This window comes from Nuphar pumila, chromosome 7, assembly GCF_984573655.1.
Source record: "Nuphar pumila chromosome 7, dmNupPumi1.hap1.1, whole genome shotgun sequence".
Classification (NCBI taxonomy): domain Eukaryota; kingdom Viridiplantae; phylum Streptophyta; class Magnoliopsida; order Nymphaeales; family Nymphaeaceae; genus Nuphar; species Nuphar pumila.
The window spans coordinates 4,002,658-4,022,476 of NC_143255.1; the positions used below are offsets into that span (position 1 = coordinate 4,002,658).

The 19,819-nt window shown below is 39.4% G+C and overlaps 2 protein-coding genes across 2 annotated transcripts; one reads left to right on the forward strand and one right to left on the reverse strand.

Moving 5' to 3' along the window:
• The first annotated feature begins 4,322 nt into the window (after positions 1-4,322).
• LOC149830909 (receptor-like protein kinase THESEUS 1) lies at positions 4,323-7,513 on the forward strand. The gene has a single exon (XM_090013542.1). The coding sequence runs from the start codon at positions 4,637-4,639 to the stop codon at positions 7,217-7,219; it is 2,583 nt and encodes an 860-aa protein (XP_089869668.1). The 5' UTR covers positions 4,323-4,636; the 3' UTR covers positions 7,220-7,513.
• Positions 7,514-18,986: 11,473 nt separating this feature from the next.
• Positions 18,987-19,385, reverse strand: LOC149830910 (uncharacterized). Its single transcript, XM_090011912.1, has one exon. The coding sequence runs from the start codon at positions 19,354-19,356 to the stop codon at positions 19,150-19,152; it is 207 nt and encodes a 68-aa protein (XP_089868038.1). The 5' UTR covers positions 19,357-19,385; the 3' UTR covers positions 18,987-19,149.
• Positions 19,386-19,819: the final 434 nt, after the last annotated feature.

Below are 19,819 nucleotides of genomic sequence, written 5' to 3' on the forward strand. Positions count from 1 at the left end.
AAATATAACAATTTGTCCAATTGGATCTAAAAGGGCCTATCGGATATTCTGAACCAAACTTCATACATTAAACATCACACTCCAAAACCCTAACCCTGATAACCAATGGGACGCTCCCAAATATATCAAGCATCTAAAGTGTAAAATAAAGTGGTTGAAGACTTCAAGTGTTTCCTTAAAAAAAAAAAAAATCCAGATCCAATTAGGCTCTTAGCATTGTGGATATAGATCCGTGAAAAATACCTAGATATCGAGATTTTTGACATTGGTTTATAACATCCGTAGGGTTGTTAACAGGTTGGAATGGAGACATATCTAGCGGATCCTGACTCAAATTCAACATTGAGATTGTGTCCAGCTTCGTATCTGATCAGACCTGGCTCAGGCAGGTCCAGATCCAGTTCTTGGTTTGGGTACCAAGAAGTAGATACTTACCAACAATTATGGCTCGTTATGGATCTGAACTCAGTTTGAGTTATAAATTTCCAAGTTGGATCGGGATCTATACAATGATCAGAACTTCAGTTGGCTACTCACGGTTTTTTGAAAATCTCGTAGTTTTTTTGGCAATTAAAATGGCTGGAAAATTATCGCGATATTTTGGGGCGCTTGGCCCGAGGACATATTGAGGAAAGAAGAAGGGAGAGTAAATGCAGGAATCGTGACGTCGTGACTCGAGGGCGCCCCCATGTGCTACTAAACTAACGCCGTTACGTTTAATTAAGGCTCTTCTTCGACGGTCGTCAACGTTTTTCGTAACGGTTGTCTACCCGGTTTCTTGTTGCCGTCTTTGCCCCTTCCTCGTCTCCTGCCGTTAGGCTTAACGGCGGTTAGGAGTAGACTCGTTTGAATGCATTGACTTGGGGTTAAGAAGGTGCGACTCGGGACTCAGGTCTCTTTGGAGCGAGTCATCTTGGCCCATGGGTCCGAGATAGGTTTGCTCATGGTACGGGTCCTGCCTAGGTACGGCCCGAACCGAATTAACATAGCCAGAAATGGATATGGGTTCTACTAAAATATTAGGCCCACTGTTGTCAAAATCGAAGTGAATCGATCCTTACCCGATTTTCTTTAAAATCGGCCTAAATTGGTTTTCTGTCTATTTTTTTTAATATCTACAATAATTATGATATTTATTGGATATTAGATTGTTCTGGCACTAAATGTATAATTTAAAATTTGATTGGACCCAATAAGTCATCGATCATTTACTTTTTTCATGTATTTTCTTGGTTTTAGATATATTTTCCTGATTTTTTTATTATTTGATAATTTTTTTAAACTCAATAATTTTAACATAGATATCCAAAGTGATCCAATTCAATTAGATTCGATTCAGGCTGATTTTCTGAACCGTCTTGAAAATCAAGGGATATAAACCATTTAACGTTCACGTAAATTTTTTAACTAAATCCAAATCTGCATATTAAAAATCCGTGCCAGAAGTGGTATCAGATTAATAATTGGAACTGGATTCACTATAGATCATATACATTCTAATCTGGACCCAAAGGCATGCTGCTGTTACATCCTACTAGCAAATTTTAATTTAGTAGTATGCGGATCGGGTTTAACTTTGTTTTTTTTTCATTGTAATACGAATCCGACTCTGGATCCATTTATGAAAAATCTGATCAGGTCAGATTCAGTAAAGCATAGATCCAAACTGAATCCGCCTCGTTTACATCCGCGGATACTTGTTGGTCATGCCAAACTCTATTTGACTAGAGCCGATAATATGCAACATGGTATCTGGATCTTAAAGAATGGATCTAGGTCCCAGAATGGAATATGACTCGGATCTCACTATAGTCTTGGATCTGATTATGAATTGAGACTTGTGGACCACAAGCCAAGTAAGAAACTAGAATTAGACGAGCCTTGGACCTAGACCATATATCCAGATCTAAATACAGACCTAGATGCCATCAACCTGTTTACAACACCAGAATTTTGGACCCCAAATTAGGTCCAAGTATACATATTCGGTCTGCCAGCAGGATCGGGATTGAGCCAAACCTAAAATTTCTTCAAAGCTGTCAGTCAACGTGAACTGAATCTCACATAACAAGCGCTGATATGGACCCTCCTCATTGATCCAATAGTTTTATTGGATCCGGTTATCACAAAGTCCAAACTGCTGTCCATGCTCCAAACCAGGCACTGATTTGAAACTCAGTGGCCTCCACAAGGGGCCTCGAATAAGATCGATGGATTGATCATAACTAAGGGTTTCTAGTTCGAATCCTAAGCCCAGAAAATGGGACAAGCTACTCATGATTTGGCTCTAAAAGACTTGTTCAAACTTGTAAAATAGGCTCGACAAGCTGAGTATAAACAAGAGGTCTTAGTTCAAAATCATTTCATATAATAAATAAAATTTAAATATATAAAATATAATATAGTGTATAATAAGTAATTAAAGTTTTTGTTTTGCAAGTAATGACTCGTAAAGCTGACCTCTTGTTGGTGTACTCCTTGGTAGCTAATGAAAAATGAGATTTTTTTTTTGTTATTTATAACTTGAAAGAACTGCACCTGTGCTAGCAAAGACTCAGTCATGCTAGCTCAGCCAGCAGCATAAAACTCTGAGGCTACGACGCACCCCTGATGGTTATGTTGAGTGTCAGGCTTGCTTTGAGAAAAGATGCTCATGGGAATTGAACATTGACCACCCATCTAGCGACCAAGGCCGCACCCACTACGCCAACCCGTGTAGAATAGTGAGGTTTTTACACAATTGCGTTTGCAACAAAGATAAAAAAAAAAGCCACACCACATGTAGTTGGGAATTGGGATAAGGCTTCAAAATGAGCTGCCCATAAGGACATGCCATTTTGGTGGTCTCAATCGACCCAACCAGACATGAGAACTCAAACACCCAAAGGTATGACTATTACTTTAACATTTTAATAAATTTGCCCAAGTTGCCGCGGGCTTGGTGTGAAGGTGTTGACCACTTCATCCCATGTTCGACTCTCACAGGCTGTGTGGGGTGCCTTTACCTGATGGGCTCAATAAGGGCTCGAGCATCGATGACCTCACCGTGAGTTTACTTTGCAGGGATGCGGGGCTCAGTTCTCGCTAAGGGTTTTTTGTTGTAAAAAAACATTTTTAAATAAATTTTAATAATATCTTAATAAAAATACATTTTGAAATATTAAAATATCAAAAAAAAAATTATTGATTAAAAAATCAACCCTTTATTTGAGAACTCATGTTGGAGGGAGTTGCAAGGAGTTGGGGAGAGTAGAACTACTGGAATCCAAAAGAAATGGATTTGGAAGGAGGTGTGCCTAAAGCATAAACAACTCTTTCAAGGATTCAAGCTTGTCCAGATAACTCAATATGTGTGGATACTCATAGCATAATATTTGGGCTGTGTTAGAACCTATAAATTAGGGCTTAGCTTTTTTATAATATATATATATATATATATATATATATATATATATATATATCATCAAAATAAATTTAAGATTTTCTGAAGTAAAATTATATTATTTATTTAGATAAAAATACGTGAATACAAAATTTACAAAGGTAAATAAGATAAAAAATTTGAACCATAAAAAATTTTAAGAACCTTCCGAAATCCTTGTAGCCTAAAAAAAACCTTACCCTCGTGTCTCTTTCCTCAAAAAGATTTCCTAGCCTCGCGTCGATTTGTACGTTGTCATTTTGACATAAATCTTGAAGCCCCAAGTCAGAACCGTTTACATCCGTCCAATCATATCACCAACCCCAACCAAACATTCTCACTCCAATCTCTCATTTTTCACGGCGACGGCACGTTAACGCCGTCAAATAGAAACGCCTCCGTTAACGGATGAAACCGCGTTGAGTGGGCCGCGTATGGCCGTTGAATGCCCAGACAGCATCTATGCAATCCATGCGTTTCTCCTTCTATATCCGTCCCCGGTGCAAGAAGACAAAGAAAAACAATCCATCTTAAAAATCTCTATACAAAAAATACAGTCCATGGCCAATGACCATTTAGACCAATTTAATTTGAAGCCGTTGGGAGATAAAAAAAAAAGTGCGAAGTAATGAGCTTTTTGTGGGGTTCATCACAAAAAAAAAAAGCAATTAAATTCCTACTTGCTTGTACCCAAAATTTTCTTTCTTTATTTTTTATTTGCTTGTTGAATGACTGAATGTGTGTTTCACTTCACTTGTTCATACTAAAAAAAACTTGCATTTTTCTAATTGGTTATGATATGTAAGTGGTTTATGTAGTGTTCTGGAGGAATCCTTTCTCCCCTCATGTGGGCCATCCTGCCCTTTAACTTACAGGCTGGAAGTAGCTGTTTTGCTAGGTAGAAAAAAACCTTGGATGGTGATACTTTTCATGGTTCTCCCCATCCTCCCTCTGCTGCTTCAGATCACCATTTATTCCTGCTTCAGTTTCATCACCTAAACCAATGGTGACACCCCTCAAGGTAGTTGCCCCAACAAATCCAAAGAAGGGGAGGCTGTAGCTTTTCATTTTGGTACCCATTCTCTTGATTTCTTTGTTTGTGTTTGTTTTTGGGGTTATGGGCATGTGGGTGTGTTTTCTTGTAAGGTGCCCTTTTATTGAGTTTTGATTGGTGATAGTTTTGTGTGTAAATTGGGTTGGTGGGTGGTTTTGGGGATGGTGGAGATGGTGGAGATGGTGATGATGGTGGGTTTCTTGAGGTGGGTATCTGTTGTTTCTCTTGTTTTTGCTGTGTTCCTGGGTGATTTTGTGATTAGCTCATATGCTGCTTTCACTCCAGTGGATAGTTACTTGATTGCATGTGGGTCTTCCCAAAATGTGTCTGTGGAAGGCAGGATCTTTGTCCCTGATTCACCGTCACCTTCCCTTGTGCTCACATACCAAGGGTCTAGTTCTGTTTCTTCCTCTAATTCTTTAGCTCCCTCCCCCATCTACCAATCGGCCCGCGTCTTCACGAAGCCGAGCTCGTATCGGTTCGATATCGGCCACGCAGGCCGGCATTGGGTTCGCCTGTACTTCTACCCTGTTCCGAATTCCGGGTACTCTCTGAATTCCACTTCCCTCACTGTGGTGACTGATGATTTTGTGCTCTTGAACAATCACACGCTGAAGAACCAGATCCAACCTTATCTGTTTAAGGAGTATTTAATCAATGTGACATCTGATCACTTGACCATAACCTTCGTGCCCATGAACGGTTCGGTTTCGTTTGTGAACGGGATCGAAGTTGTCTCTGTCCCTGATGAATTGATCGTAGATCAGGCCCAGCAGGTCTCCCTTGGTACCCCTTTTAGTGGCCTAACCAATTTGGCTCTGGAGACTGTCTACAGGCTCAATGTGGGAGGCCCTAGGATCACCCCAATTAATGATACATTGGGGAGAATTTGGGAGAATGATAGGAATTTTCTCTACTCTTACAACTCTGCAAAAGTTGTATCTGTGGATCCGAGCACCATCAGCTACCCAAACGATGGCATGACTGTTACCCAAGCGATCGCACCCAATTGGGTCTATGCCACTGCAGAGACCATGGTGAATGCGAACGTCGCCAACCTGAACTTCAACATCACATGGTCTCTCCCTGTCGATCCGAGCTTCTTGTATTTCATCCGGCTCCACTTCTGCGATATCATTAGCATCGCTTTGAATCAGCTCATCTTCAATGTCTATATCAATTCTGATTATGGCATAGCTGGTCTTGATCTCTCCAAGCGGGCCATTATATTGAGAAGACCATACTATGCGGATTTTGTTTCCAATGCCTCCTCAGGATCAGCTCTCATAAATGTTAGTGTCGGCCCGGATCCGTCTGTGGTGGATACAAGAAATGCCACTCTAAATGGATTAGAGATCATGAAGATCAGCAATGATGCTGGAAGCCTGGAGGGCCTTCTTTCCATCCGAGAGATTTATTCTGGTTCAGAAATGAAGAAGAAGAAGAAGAAGATGACAATTGTTCTCGGAGTGGTTGTGGGTGGCTCGGCTGCACTTCTGTTGATATCTCTGTATTACTGCTGCTTTGTTGGACCGAGATCAAAGAGGCGCCCCCATGCCCACCCGTGGTTGCCGTTGCCATTATATGGCAATTCTCACACCATAAGCAAAGTTTCTACTACTTCTCAGAAGAGTGGAACTGCAAGCTGCATCTCATTGGCGAATTCTAATTTGGGACGTATCTTCACTTTCCAAGAGATAATGGATGCCACCTACAAGTTTGACGAGGGTCTGCTTCTTGGCGTGGGTGGCTTTGGCAAAGTTTACAAGGGAACGCTCGATGATGGCATCAATGTGGCAGTCAAAAGAGGAAATCCAAGATCAGAGCAAGGACTTACTGAATTTCAGACTGAAATTCAAATGTTGTCCAAGCTTCGGCATAGGCATTTGGTTTCTCTGATTGGATACTGTGATGAGAGATCGGAGATGATTTTGGTTTATGAATATATGGCCAATGGACCTCTTAGAAGTCATCTTTATGGATCAGACCTTCCACCTCTGTCATGGAAACAGAGGCTTGAGATTTGCATTGGAGCTGCTAGAGGTCTGCATTATCTTCACACAGGAGCGGCTCAGAGCATAATTCACCGAGATGTCAAGACCACCAACATCTTGTTAGATGAGAATTTGGTCGCCAAAGTTGCTGATTTTGGCCTTTCAAAGACTGGCCCTGCATTGGACCAAACTCATGTGAGTACTGCTGTTAAAGGTAGCTTTGGTTACCTTGATCCCGAGTACTTCAGAAGGCAGCAGCTAACTGAAAAATCAGATGTTTACTCATTTGGGGTTGTTCTAATGGAAGTTTTATGCTCAAGACCAGCGCTGAACCCGGTACTCCCGAGAGACCAAGTGAACATAGCGGAGTGGGCAATGATGTGGCAGAAGAAGGGCATGCTTAGCCATATCATGGATCCTGGTTTAATTGGAAAAGTGAATCCCGCATCCCTCAAGAAGTTTGGTGAAACAGCAGAGAAATGTTTGGCTGAACAAGGGGTTGAAAGGCCGACAATGGGGGATGTGTTGTGGAACCTCGAATACACGCTTCAGCTTCAGGAAACCACAACACTTAATGATCCTGATGATAACAGCACAAATCATATTGCTGATATACCAATTCCACAGCTCCAACCTTTTGATAACAGTATGAGCATGATCAATGGAGCACACTCCGGTGCTGATGATGATATGGAAGATGCAACCACCAGTGCCGTGTTCTCACAGTTGGTCAATCCAAGAGGAAGATGAGAATCCTGATTCATAGACCATGCAGATTGTCCACCTCTGAGCTTTCCAACAGGATGAGATTCAATTTGAAAGATAAATGGCTTCCACGATTTGCAGGAGATTAGTGAATGCTTGCTTTAATTATTTTACCACAATGTTTTCCCTTATTTACTCCATTGTTCATTACTGTATTTTTAAGAATCTGATTCTGTATCATATATTTGTATCTTTTGAAGAAGGGTCTGTGCTAAAACTTGTTATACAGGCAATTCGAAAGGTGTGCCTGATATTGATTTCTTGGTTACAATCTTTTGTTTTGGGACATGAGCTTTGACACTCAAATGAGCTAGATAAGGGTTTTTATAATGGTCATTATGGTTGTTCATCTGCCGCTCTGCACCATCTGAATAGTGGTGTATTTTCATTTTGAAATCATCTGCTGATAAAATGTTTGGAGAAAGGAGAATTCTGAATCTGATCTACTGATCAAGAAGCCTTGCATTTTTCAGAAAGTTTAATTTTCTTGTGTTGGCAGATAGTGTATTTGCAGTTTCTTCATGTGCAGAGGTTTTATCTTAGAATTTCTGTTGAGATCTCTGTTCTACCAAAGAAATCTTGACACTTGAGACTTAATTAGCTATTCCTTGTTAGCCCGAGCTTACTGCTAGTACCAATCGGGACATGGGGGATTTCACCTTGGTCTTTCATGCCCTACTTTAAAAGAGTGAATCATGAAGCCCTTACACCCGATCGCTCCTCCGATATGGGCTAATAAACTTTTCCATCATTACCTTGGGTTAGTTCCATACTACTGATCCAAGCAAGTCTTAAACCAACATAATCAGTCTAACGATTACTCGATCATATATAAGCAAGCCAATGGGCATCCCGCATGACTTGTGATGAAGCATACTAAGAGTTCCCAAATCCTTTTTACTTTTTTGGCGCATATACCAAGTAATTGAGCATGGAAATAGACATGGAATCCAGCATATACTGGCAAGTATAGATGTTTGATCTTTCATATCTCTGTACCACTGAACATCTACGAGCTTACACTTTTCTCAACAAGAGTGCGACTTTACATCTCACTTCTAGAATACTGTGTTTCATTAACCTACACATGCATAACTGCACTGGTTCTGCTCTTTGACAAAACCTGTATACAACTACGGATGATGGTTTTAGCATGTGCACTCAGTAGGTGAAAAAGGTGCAAGAAATCTTCAGCCCCATGTGGGTGGAAGAAAAAATTAAGAGGAACATGACAAAAACATTGCATGCTGTACACAAGGAGAGAAGAATTTCTTCTTATCTGTAAGAAAAGAATGAAAGATAAATATCATGAGTGTCTCTGTGATCTGAACCAATCAAACCTTGAAGGTCAACCGTTTATATTCAAGGTGGGACCCGCATTCTATGCATAAATAAAGTCCTACCATCTAATTGCTTGGAACCAAATTGAAATTTGGTAGTGCTGGTGCTGGAAAAATCTTTAATGGGAAGCAGGTGGAGGAGTATCATCTTCAACATTAAAAAGGATCATCCTACAACTCAAAAGTACATATTGGCAGCATGGATTTAAGATCATATAATGGCTGTGTCCAGATTGTCGGGAGACCTGGATGGACACAAAAAACTTGTCCAGTTTCTGGACCAAACATGCCTACTTTATCAGTGGATGCCATCTGGTGAACAGCTGTCACAGTGACATGCCATTTAGAGGGTGTCATGGGTGACACGAGTTGGATACATTGTTGCTGCATCCTATTTTTCAAAAAAATCAAACTTGCGTGTCGAACTAGAGTTGCGTGCCGGCTTGTATATGTATTTTTGTGACAGATGAGCAGTGGCCCACATCTGTTGAACATCTTCCATCACGGGCAAAGTGAAATTTGCAGTCTGTTGAGAAAAAGAACTGTTCTGCTGCTTTGTCATTTTGCTTCATTTTGATTATAAGATGTTGACAGACTCTACATGTTTGCACTAATTTAGTGGATCGTCTCATTTGATGTGGACAAAGATCATATCCGCTACATTCGCATTGTGTATTTTACAGCTTTTTCATGAATATGATCACAAATTCCTCTTGGAAGCTTTGTTTATAGAATTATTTAACAGTCACAAACATAGTGAGAGATGATGCCTCACATCAGATTGAAACAAGGATGACCGTTTTAGGAAGACGCATTTTATTCTCGGAACATGATCGTACTCTATTCGATAAATGTCCGGCTTTAAAAGATCATTTTAACCTTCACGCAACGAACCTTATGAGGTCCACATAATATATCAGTACCCTCCTTCGGCATCACAAACACTCACTTAAATATAGGTTTACATATATAAATTTTTTTTGCAGACCTCGTGAAGTTCGCATAACCAAATTTGCATGTTAAACTAAAACTTAGAAACTTCACAAATATCGTACTAAATTTATATATATAGTTCGAAGTTCATATAGCCATATATGCAAACTTTCGGTAACTGAAACTAAAAATTTCACAAACATTTCACTAAATTCACATATATAATACGATATTCACATATGACCATGTGAATCTCATTTAAGCAACTGATAAGATCCACAAAAAAGTGACGGTATGCACATATAATATGTTATGAAGTTTTGTGAAATTTGCATGCTCGTTGAATCATATCTAAAGTCATTTTATTTTATTTTATTTTTTTTTCTCACTTTTTTTTTAAAAGAACCCTAACCCTTTTTCCAGTAGAACCTTCAACATTTTCCTCCTTCCTTTGCGGTGATTTTCGTGAAAATTTTTTGTTGTATTCCGATGAAAGTTACTGTATCCTTTGCATCGACCACCCAAGTTAGGTCGAAAGGTAGATTTTATAGGCCCTTACGTATTTGTGTTATTTCATTCCTAACTTTTTATTTTGTTTGTAGATATGAGCATTTAATAGTTTCATGCATATTTATGTTGGGTAGTTGTTGTGGATATTTTTTTAATTTTTTCTGTGTATTATTTAATATTTGCCACCAAATTTATTGATTAATGTTTACTATGTTTAAGTTTTTTTTACAGTATATTAGATGCATTACAAAATGTATATTTGTTAAGATTTGTTTAATGAATTATTTTTTTTGCTTCTTTGTATTTATCTAAGAATTTTGATTGAATTGCATCAATGTTTTATGTCTTCTATGTATATCTTAGGTAGTTCACGATAAATACTTATAAACATAAAGAAAAATGTGAAAGTATAAAGAAATTCAAACCTTCATTTCCACCCCAAGAAAGGACCCAATTGTGTTGTTTGATGTATAGTCAATGTCTCAAGTCATGTGTGCATACAACCAGTGGTACAATGTGGTGTTATTACGACTCAAATTTTAGGCATAAAATTTCGATCCTAGGACCTATGAGTTATGGGTTGCGTCTAGCCTCAGGAGACCAGACGAATTGGATGTACGTGTGATCTTGGGTTTGATTGAGTTTGTATCTAAACCAAGGATTCTAAGATATGCTTAAGGATGTGTGCAAATCACTATGACAGTTGGATACAATCTGGGACATGCAAACAAGCTGAAAATGGCATGGAACGGTCAGACAGTCTAAGCAAGTTCAATCGACTAAATTAGATAGGTACATTTTGGGGAGTTTGTGTTCTACAGGACAAAGATTGGGGCAAGGGCTTCGTCCAAGGGTTGGATATGATATGGACAGGTCCTAGGATGTGGGTTGAGGTTTGGTATAGGCTTGAGACACTAGAGAAAGTCTAGGTTAGTTTCAATAATCATATCAATCTTGGTATGCAAGCAACACTAACTCTGTGGGTGCGATTTTTGACTCTCGAATAGACTCGGGTTATGGGACAGTTCAAAGAGGCTCCAAAGGTTGGGATGAGTTAGGAACACCTCTAAAATATCTCTAGGAACACTAGCAGAACTACGACTAGAGAGAAACACCTCGTTGAATCCCTAGTTCAGACGCCATCATTAGATAATGCCTAGGAGCTAGAAGGGTTTGGGCCCTTACAACAGTTCAACCAGCCTTCCGTGTGGGGCTAGCCCCACGTCCAGGTGAGAGAGAGAAGAGAGATAAACGTGAGAGAGGTGAGAGAGAGAGAAAGCGAAGAAGGAAGAAGAAGAGAAGAGAGAGATGAATGTTCAAAGAGAGAGAGAGACAACTAGAGAAGGAGAGGTGAAATCAATTTCATAAATTACATATTCGATAAAAAACCAAACAAGGGAACCCTAGGCCTCTATTTATAGTGTTCGGCCTCGGTCCAGCTCCAATCCAAAAAGTAAAAATCAAATCATAAAACTCATACGCTCTCTAAATGCTAAAATAAGACCTAACTATCAGTCAAAACTATACTACAAAGGGGTCAGTTGGACTGACTAGAGTCCCTCCTTAATTGATTCCTAACAAGATCTAAAACTTACCAAAAGCATAATTTAGAGAAAAAGAAATACTATCTAAGTTGGACCTATGTTCACATTTTGGTTCTCCAATGTCCCCACTTGCTTGCCTTTGCCTCCTCTCAAATTGGTGCACTCCTATGATCCCGGCTTGTCTTTCTTCTTTTTATTCTTGGTGTGGACGTGTGTCTATTGACTCTTCCTCATGAAGAGAGACAAAAAATTGACATGTCATGTACAAGAGATGAGATCTCAATTCTAAAAACTTCATAGAAAGTTAACATTTTTCCTAAGTAGGGCTTGCTTTTGACCCACCACCAAAGCTACCATGTTAAAATATGCCGGTCCCATGATGATTGGGTTATCTATCTTAGCATTGGTCTTGGATGCCATCTGGATTTCCTCCTGGGTTTGAAATCCCATTCGGATTTGATTCCCTTATTGGGTTTAAATATCTAGATGGACTAGGATTAGGAACGACTATTGGATCTTAACCTGTACAAACCCGATTCACTTCTTTAGAAACAAAGAAACTAAAAACTAATATCAAAACTCATTGACCCACTACACCAACTGCATTAGAACAAAAAATTGAAACATCAAATTCTATTGAAATCAAAAGATCACCAAGACAAACTGGGGCCGATTTTGGACCGTAATAGACCACCACACTGTACACCACTTTGTCTCTAAAGTTGAAGAGACCATTGGCCAACTGATTCTTCGCTCCACCCAGATCAAATATGTGAACTTGATCCTTGTCAAATTAACACCTTGTCCACATAGTCCATCATTATCGTCAAAAAAGTCTCGCTCTATGGGCTCTATGCTTTTAAGCCATTGGACTTTGAGTACCACATGAACTTTAAAGATGAGAAGTTGATATAGATTAGCCATAAGGCTCGCTCCGTGGAGCTTCATGGTCACAACAAGGTAGACCTCCATACCTTTGCATTTTGTCTTATTCCCGACCATAGGATCGAATTCGAGGTGCTTTATGTAATGGCTCTCGGTAACATTTTCGCAAACAAAATTATGGGTGATTTCCATATTCATATCAATAAGCACGTCTACCTTATGGATTTACACCTCACCATGGATATGCACCAAATTTGATGCTGACATGCTCATGAGCGTGATAAGGGAGTCCTTGAGGCTATTCCACCTTGACGTCCTCATCACTAATTGGTTCATCTTCCAACAGTTTTTACTCACTACCTGATTCTCGAACATGTGAATTGGTGGGTTGATTTGGCCTTTGAATGACCAACACCTTTGTTGTTTTTAATCGCACAACTTATCCACCATGTAGGCCACCTCCGGGCTGTGTTCCCTTGAGGCCAAGACCTCAATTCGGAGGGTTTTGAAGCCACATATGCAGGGCAATATATGCACAAGAAATACAACAACTATCACAGGAATAGATTTCTCATGATTTTTGTCTTTCAACTGAATAAAATCTTTATTATACAAGACATTCAAGAAACCAGAATTACAATGCCCTAATCTAGGATGCCATAACTCAATCTCAGTAACAGGATGCCCACTCTAGACATAAGCAACAAACAAGGAAAGGAAGGTGATGGCACTGCTGAACTCAATGACAGAACTTGATTCACCACATAGAGACCACCACAACTTCTCCCTTCAACGAACATTCGTTCGTGTGAATATTCTTCACAGAAATGAAAGATGAAGAAAAGGAGATATAAGAAATTATTTGATCAATAAATTGAGAAACTGAGATAAGATTACACCTAATGCTATTAGTAAGAAGAGTGGGGGTCCTGAATGAGTATGAATAAGGACAATGCCAATGTTAGTGATAGGGTGGTGTCTACCATCTTCACTAGTAATCATACATGATCCTTGATAAGGTGTAGCTTTCATTTTCCAATTCATCTATCTCATCATCAACTTTATAAATGGCCTGATGAAGCGTGTTGCAAATGTAAAGCTTGCATTTTCTTTCTTCCTTGGGACCTCAATAATGCCTTAACTGTCTCTTGATCCATGCCTTGAATTCCAAGAGGAGTCGACCTAGTTGGCATCTTTCATCAAGCCACCTTTCATAGCCCCGATAACAGGTGAAAAGCCTAAACATTCAAGGCTATTTTTTTTTTTGTTCTTGGTTGTATATCATGCAAGTTGTCTGGCGTAGGTCGGAGGAGGGGTTGATATAAATATTGCAGTAGGAGATTGTCACTATTTCTTAGAACCGGTGAGGTAATTTCTCCTCAACCTCTTCAACTGGCTTTTACTTGAATTTTGTTGGTGAGCTCGGGTGTGCTCCATTCTTGGCCCTTTCACTTTAAACCCTAGGCCTTTTTCATCCCAATGACCCGAAGGCTTAACTGGCTCTTCACAACCTTGATGCCATTTTCCTAACCCTCGAAAGCGTCCATATCCCATTCTTAACAATATTCTTAACAAATATGGGATAATTTGGTGACACCCAAAGATGGCCATCACATATCCTGCTAGTTGATCTTGAAAAGCGAGGCCCCTTGGAATAATTTGTCACTGCAACCTTGATCGGCTAGCATGGCCTACTTCTTGCTTCGTTGGGCCTTGACAACATTGGGTTGGGCAACTCTGATGGTAGGGTCATCTGAGAAAATAACCACAATTCTATCTTGCCAAGGGATCTTGATGCATTGATGGTATGTAGAAGGGATGGCCTTCAACTCTTGGATCAATGGTCATCCAAGCAACATATTGTAGGATGAAATATCCATGGCATGAAAAAATTTGTTGTGGTTTATGGGTCCAACTCCTATTTTCAGATCATATGGTTCCCTGGTCGTGGTATTTCCATCATATATAGCCATTGATTTGGATTGCGTGGTTCCTGAACTCAGATATTGAGATCACTAATCGCTTGGTGACTATATATGAAAAAATGTTCATACCACCTCCTCCATCAACTAGGCAATTAGGGACAAAAAATCCCATTAATTTACAGCGCCCTTTGCATGGAGAAAGAGAGGCTTGGGGATATTTTCTTCTAAAAATGTGATTGGCATTTGAGTCATTATTTTCCCAACTAGTGCCGATCGAGAGGCTGGCTGGCTCAGTTGAATGAGGGATAGTACAGTCCTTTCTGAGAATATCTTCTACTGCCTTGTGATGTTTACGTGATACTTTGATCAGATCCAAGATTGAAATATTTGACCATAGCTTAGACATGTGCTTCAGGGTTATGCATTGTTCTGTGTCGTGTCCCGCGGATCATAATTTTTTATATTTTTTCATAAATTTTTTATTTTTAATATTGTGTTTTATTTTTTTTTATGTTTTTTTATTAAAATTTTTATTTTTAAATAGACCGATACCAAACGATATAGGTTCGATATGATATGGCAAGATACTGGTATTTTATAAAAAAAATGATACAGGTCCGATTCCGATACTAACAACATTGCCCAAGACCCACCAAATGAAAGGATGCCGTCCATTTTCTAGATAAACATCGGGGGATGCAAAATTGAACAGTTAGGATTTCTTTAGAGCACCGTTGACTTGGTAGTCTTCAGGTGACGTTCATCTTGGTGTTGGGATCAGGTGCAATCCAATTGCACAAATGCAATGTGCAGCCGCACCTTATCACCATCTATCTGCTGCTGTTGGCCCCACTCTGACAGGCTGTACAATAGAAGATGGCGGGTCATCAGGTGCGGCGCTACATTGCATTTGTGCAAATTAGATTGCACCTGATCCTGCAATGAATGGCGTCTGATTCGCAATCCTGACCTGGCGGATTCCAGCCATACTAACAAATATGGCGAGATTTATGAAAATCTTGCGATAATATGACGAGAAATTGCCAAAAAGCTTAAAACGGCAATTTCTTTCGAGATTTTCAAAATATCATGAGATTTATGAAAAAACATAAATACCGTTATTTAATCACAATATTTATGTTTTAAATGGTTATTTATCATGAAAAAACCATGTATTTTTAGTTTTTAATAAATTTTATTAATATTTTCTTATAAAATTATTTTTATATTATTTATTTATTGCCAAGATTTTGCAAAAAAAAAACAAGAATTATGAAAAAAAAATTATTTTCTTGCAAGTTTTTGAAAAAGCGAGATTTTGTCGATAAAAACTTTTGTTACTATGATTCCAGCTTGTGTGACAAATACCATGAGATTTATGAGAAACTCACCAAAATATAGTGAGAAATTATCTGAAAGTTTTAAACTTTAATTTCTTGCGATATTTTTTGAAATATCATGATTTTCCTAGAAACATAAATATCACATTTTAAACGTGATATTTATCTTTCATCAACTATATTTATCATAAAAAAATTATGTTTAAATCCATTTTTTATTTGCATTTTTCAACAACAACAACAACTACGCCTTCATCCCAAAACAATTGGGGTCGGCGATATGAACCAACAAAGAAAATCATTATGGGTCTTCCACATGAATCCTTCTCCTCCATTCATTTCTATCCAATGCCATGTCCTCGGTGAGGTTCAAAGCATTCATATCCTTTCTTATCACCTCTATCCATGTCTTCCTAGGCCTACCCCGACCTCTTTTAACTAATATATTTTCTCATCTCTCCATCCTTCTAACTGGAGCATCATTAGGCCTTCGTCGAATATGTCCAAACCACCGTAAACGATTCTCTCTCATCTTATTTTCAATGGGTGCAACGCCTACCTTCTTACGTATCTCCTCGTTCCGAATCTTATCTTTTATTGTATTTCCACACATCCATCTCAGCATACGCATCTCAGCTACACTCATTTTTTGAATATGATGTCTCTTGGCAGCCTAACATTCCGTACTATATAGTAAAGCGGGCCTAATAGTCATCCTATAAAACTTTCCCTTCAACCGCAATGGCATTCTACGATCGCACAACACTCCAGTTGCACTCTTCCATTTCATCCACCCAACCTTTATCCTATGATTTACATCTCCATCAATTTCTCCATACTTTTGAATGATAGATCCCAAATATTTGAAAGAATCATCCACCGGTAATTCGTGCTCACCAAGCTTCACTACACTCCCATCATTACTTCGTTGCTTACTAAATCGACATTTCATGTATTCTGTCTTACTCTTACTCAACTTAAAACCTCTTGCTTTCAATGTCTGTCTCCATAATTCTAACTTAGCATTAACCCCAGCTCTAGACTCATCAATCAAAATAATATCATCAGCAAACAACATACACCACGGCACATTTTCTTGAATTGATCTCGTAAGCTCATCCATCACTATAGCAAATAGGAAAGGGCTTAAAGCAGATCATTGATGTAACCCAACCGTTATAGGAAAATTGGTTGTCACCCCTCCACAAGTGCGGACATTGGTTACTATTCCTTCATACATATCTTTAATTATACTAATGTACTTGAGAGAAACACCTTTCTTCATCATTGTCCACCAGAGAACGTCCCTAGGTACTCTATCGTAAGCCTTCTCCAAATCAATAAAAACCATATGAAAATCTTTGTTCATCTCTCTATTTCTCTCAATAAGTTGTCTAAGAAGATGTATAGCTTCCATAGTTGATCTTCCAGGCATAAAACCAAATTGATTCTCCGATATCATGACAATCTTCCTCAACCTAGACTCAATCACCCTCTCCCAAAGTTTCATAGTATGACTCATGAGTTTTATACCACGATAGTTTGTGCAATCTTGTATATCACCTTTATTCTTAAATAGAGGCACCAAAGTACTCTTCCTCCACTCATTAGGCATCTTATTTGTCCGCCAAATCTTGTTAAAAAGATTTGTCAACCATTCTAAACCTTTCTCTCCCAAGCATTTCCAAGCCTCGATAGGTATACCATCTGGGCCAACTGCCCTTCTTGATTTCATTTTCTTCAAAGCCTCTGCAATTTCATTTTATTTGCATTTTTATAAAATTACATTTTATTGTTGATATTTTGCCCAAAAAATACAAGTTTCTCAAAAAAATCTATTTCTTGCGAGTTTTTGGCTGCCATATTTTGTTGTTTTTTTATTTTTATTTTGTTTCATTATGGTTCAGGCATGGATCCATCCTTTTCTGATGAAAGTCAGGCAATTTCCACACTATTTTCATTTCCTTTCTCCATCATGCTTGGGTCACCAATAAAGCATTTCCCCAACTGTCCCCAACCAACCACTCCTCTTCAATTCCAACTTCATTTACCAACTTCCTTCAAAACCATCATGGTTCTCCTCTGCCATTTCCATCTTCTCTACCATTTAAGTACCAGCCATTCACAGCCCCAGTAGAAACCAAACACTGGCAGTAGCAGTAAAGAAAGACAGACCCCATACCCAAAATATCTTGGCTGTAACATTAACTCCCATAAAATACCATCATCACACTTCTCCCCACCTCCCCTTCTTCTTCTCCCAAACACATTCAACCAATATTATCAGAATCGGTTTCAGACCAGTATCGATTTTCAAAAAACGATTCAGAGACGATTCAAATTTGAATCGAATAGAGCTGATTTAGTAAAATGGTATTTTTTAAATTTAAAAAATAATATAAATTTTGAAGAAAAAATATTAAAACCCTTATTCAGCCTGAATCGGGCTGATTCGATCTGTCTGATTTGAGGTGAATCGGGGTTGAATCGGCTGATTCTATAAGAGGGCCAAATCGGAGCCTTTATTGAATCGATTTTGGGCCTATTTGCGGATGGTAACATTGCATTAATTCAACCATTAAATGGGTGGAGACTATTGTTTAGTACAACTGTACCATTGGGATTCGAACTTGCAACGTCCCAACACAAGGTGAATCCTAAAAACAAAAATATGGTCAAACAATTGCTAATCCTAAAAACAAAAATATGGTCAAACAATCGCTCGCAAGGGCTCCCCATTTGTAAAACTCTCAGGCAAAAACTAGGGGTGTCGGGTTTGACCCGAACCCTACCCATACCAAACCCTATAGGGTCAGGGTTTGGTGATAAATAAGAAGATCCGATTAGAATCCGGGTCAAACCCAAAGGGTCCGATTAACGCATGGAACCGGGTATGGTTTATGAAATTTTATACCAGACACAGGCCCGACCAAAGTTCCGATTAAGATCCACAAATTTTCAATGTAAAATAATATTATTTTTCCAGGTATGGTATGGGTCTGGTTCATGTAGTCCTTATAGAATCTGGGTATGGCTTTTCTTGTAGTGGGTTCTGGGTCCCGACCCAGTATCATCATGTCAAATCTGGTTCGAGTCTGGTTCTACTTTTACCTGAGTCCGATACTGTTGAGGGGCCATATTTCTAGCTTGTCATGCCTGAGTACCGGATCTGCTCAAACACCATTTTAGCCAAACCATATCGTTTGATCAATTGTTCATTAGCTCGTGTAGAACCTAACTTTAAAAAAGGCTAAAAAGACTAAGGGAAAAATGTATGTGCAAACAAGCTTAGTGGTTAACCATTGATTCCATTAAAGAACACCAAAGCTTTCCAGATCACTTTACATTTCCAACTCTGCAATCTCCATAAACTTCGCGCCTGGTGGCTTCCGAGATCGCGAAAGAGGTGGAGGAAATAGTGGTGGTGGTGGTGGTTATTCAGGCATAGGACCTGAGGATGGCACCACAGAAGGAGCAGATGATGGCCCTCCAGGTGCGCCAGTAGAAGGGGACTGTGAGGAATCTGGTCGAGGTCTTCATATCCGCTACCCGTGCCCCGGACCCGCAACGCGAACAGAGCCCTGCCGCCGGCTTGGTGCTCCCCATCGTCCTCTTCTGGTCCACGAAGCAGCAGAAGAACACCATTCTCTCTCTCTCTCTCTCTCTCTCTCTCTCTCTTGTGTTTGGTGTGGATCTCTTGGCTAAATGTGCTCTCCTTATATAGGAGAGGACTAGGGGGGGGGTCCTGGAAGTTGATGGACGGCTCTTATTGGTTGAGGTTACACGTGGCCAAATCTCCAAAACACGATATTTTTTGGCGTGGACTTTACTGCCATGCAGGCGATCCGTAGTTGGGGACATTCTAAGGTCAAGTGCCATGTGGGTGAAAGTGACTGAAATGTACATGGTAGATTCAAATCCGAATTCAAATATTGGGTAGCAAGTCGTAATCCGAACCCAATTGAGCATGGACTTTATTGGTAGGCACGTCCTTCGGCAATATGGGTGAAATTGACTGAAATAGACATGGTGGATCCGACTCCGAATTCAAATAGCAAGTCATAATCCAAACCGAAAATGTGGATCGTATCCAGAGTGGTAAAGGAGT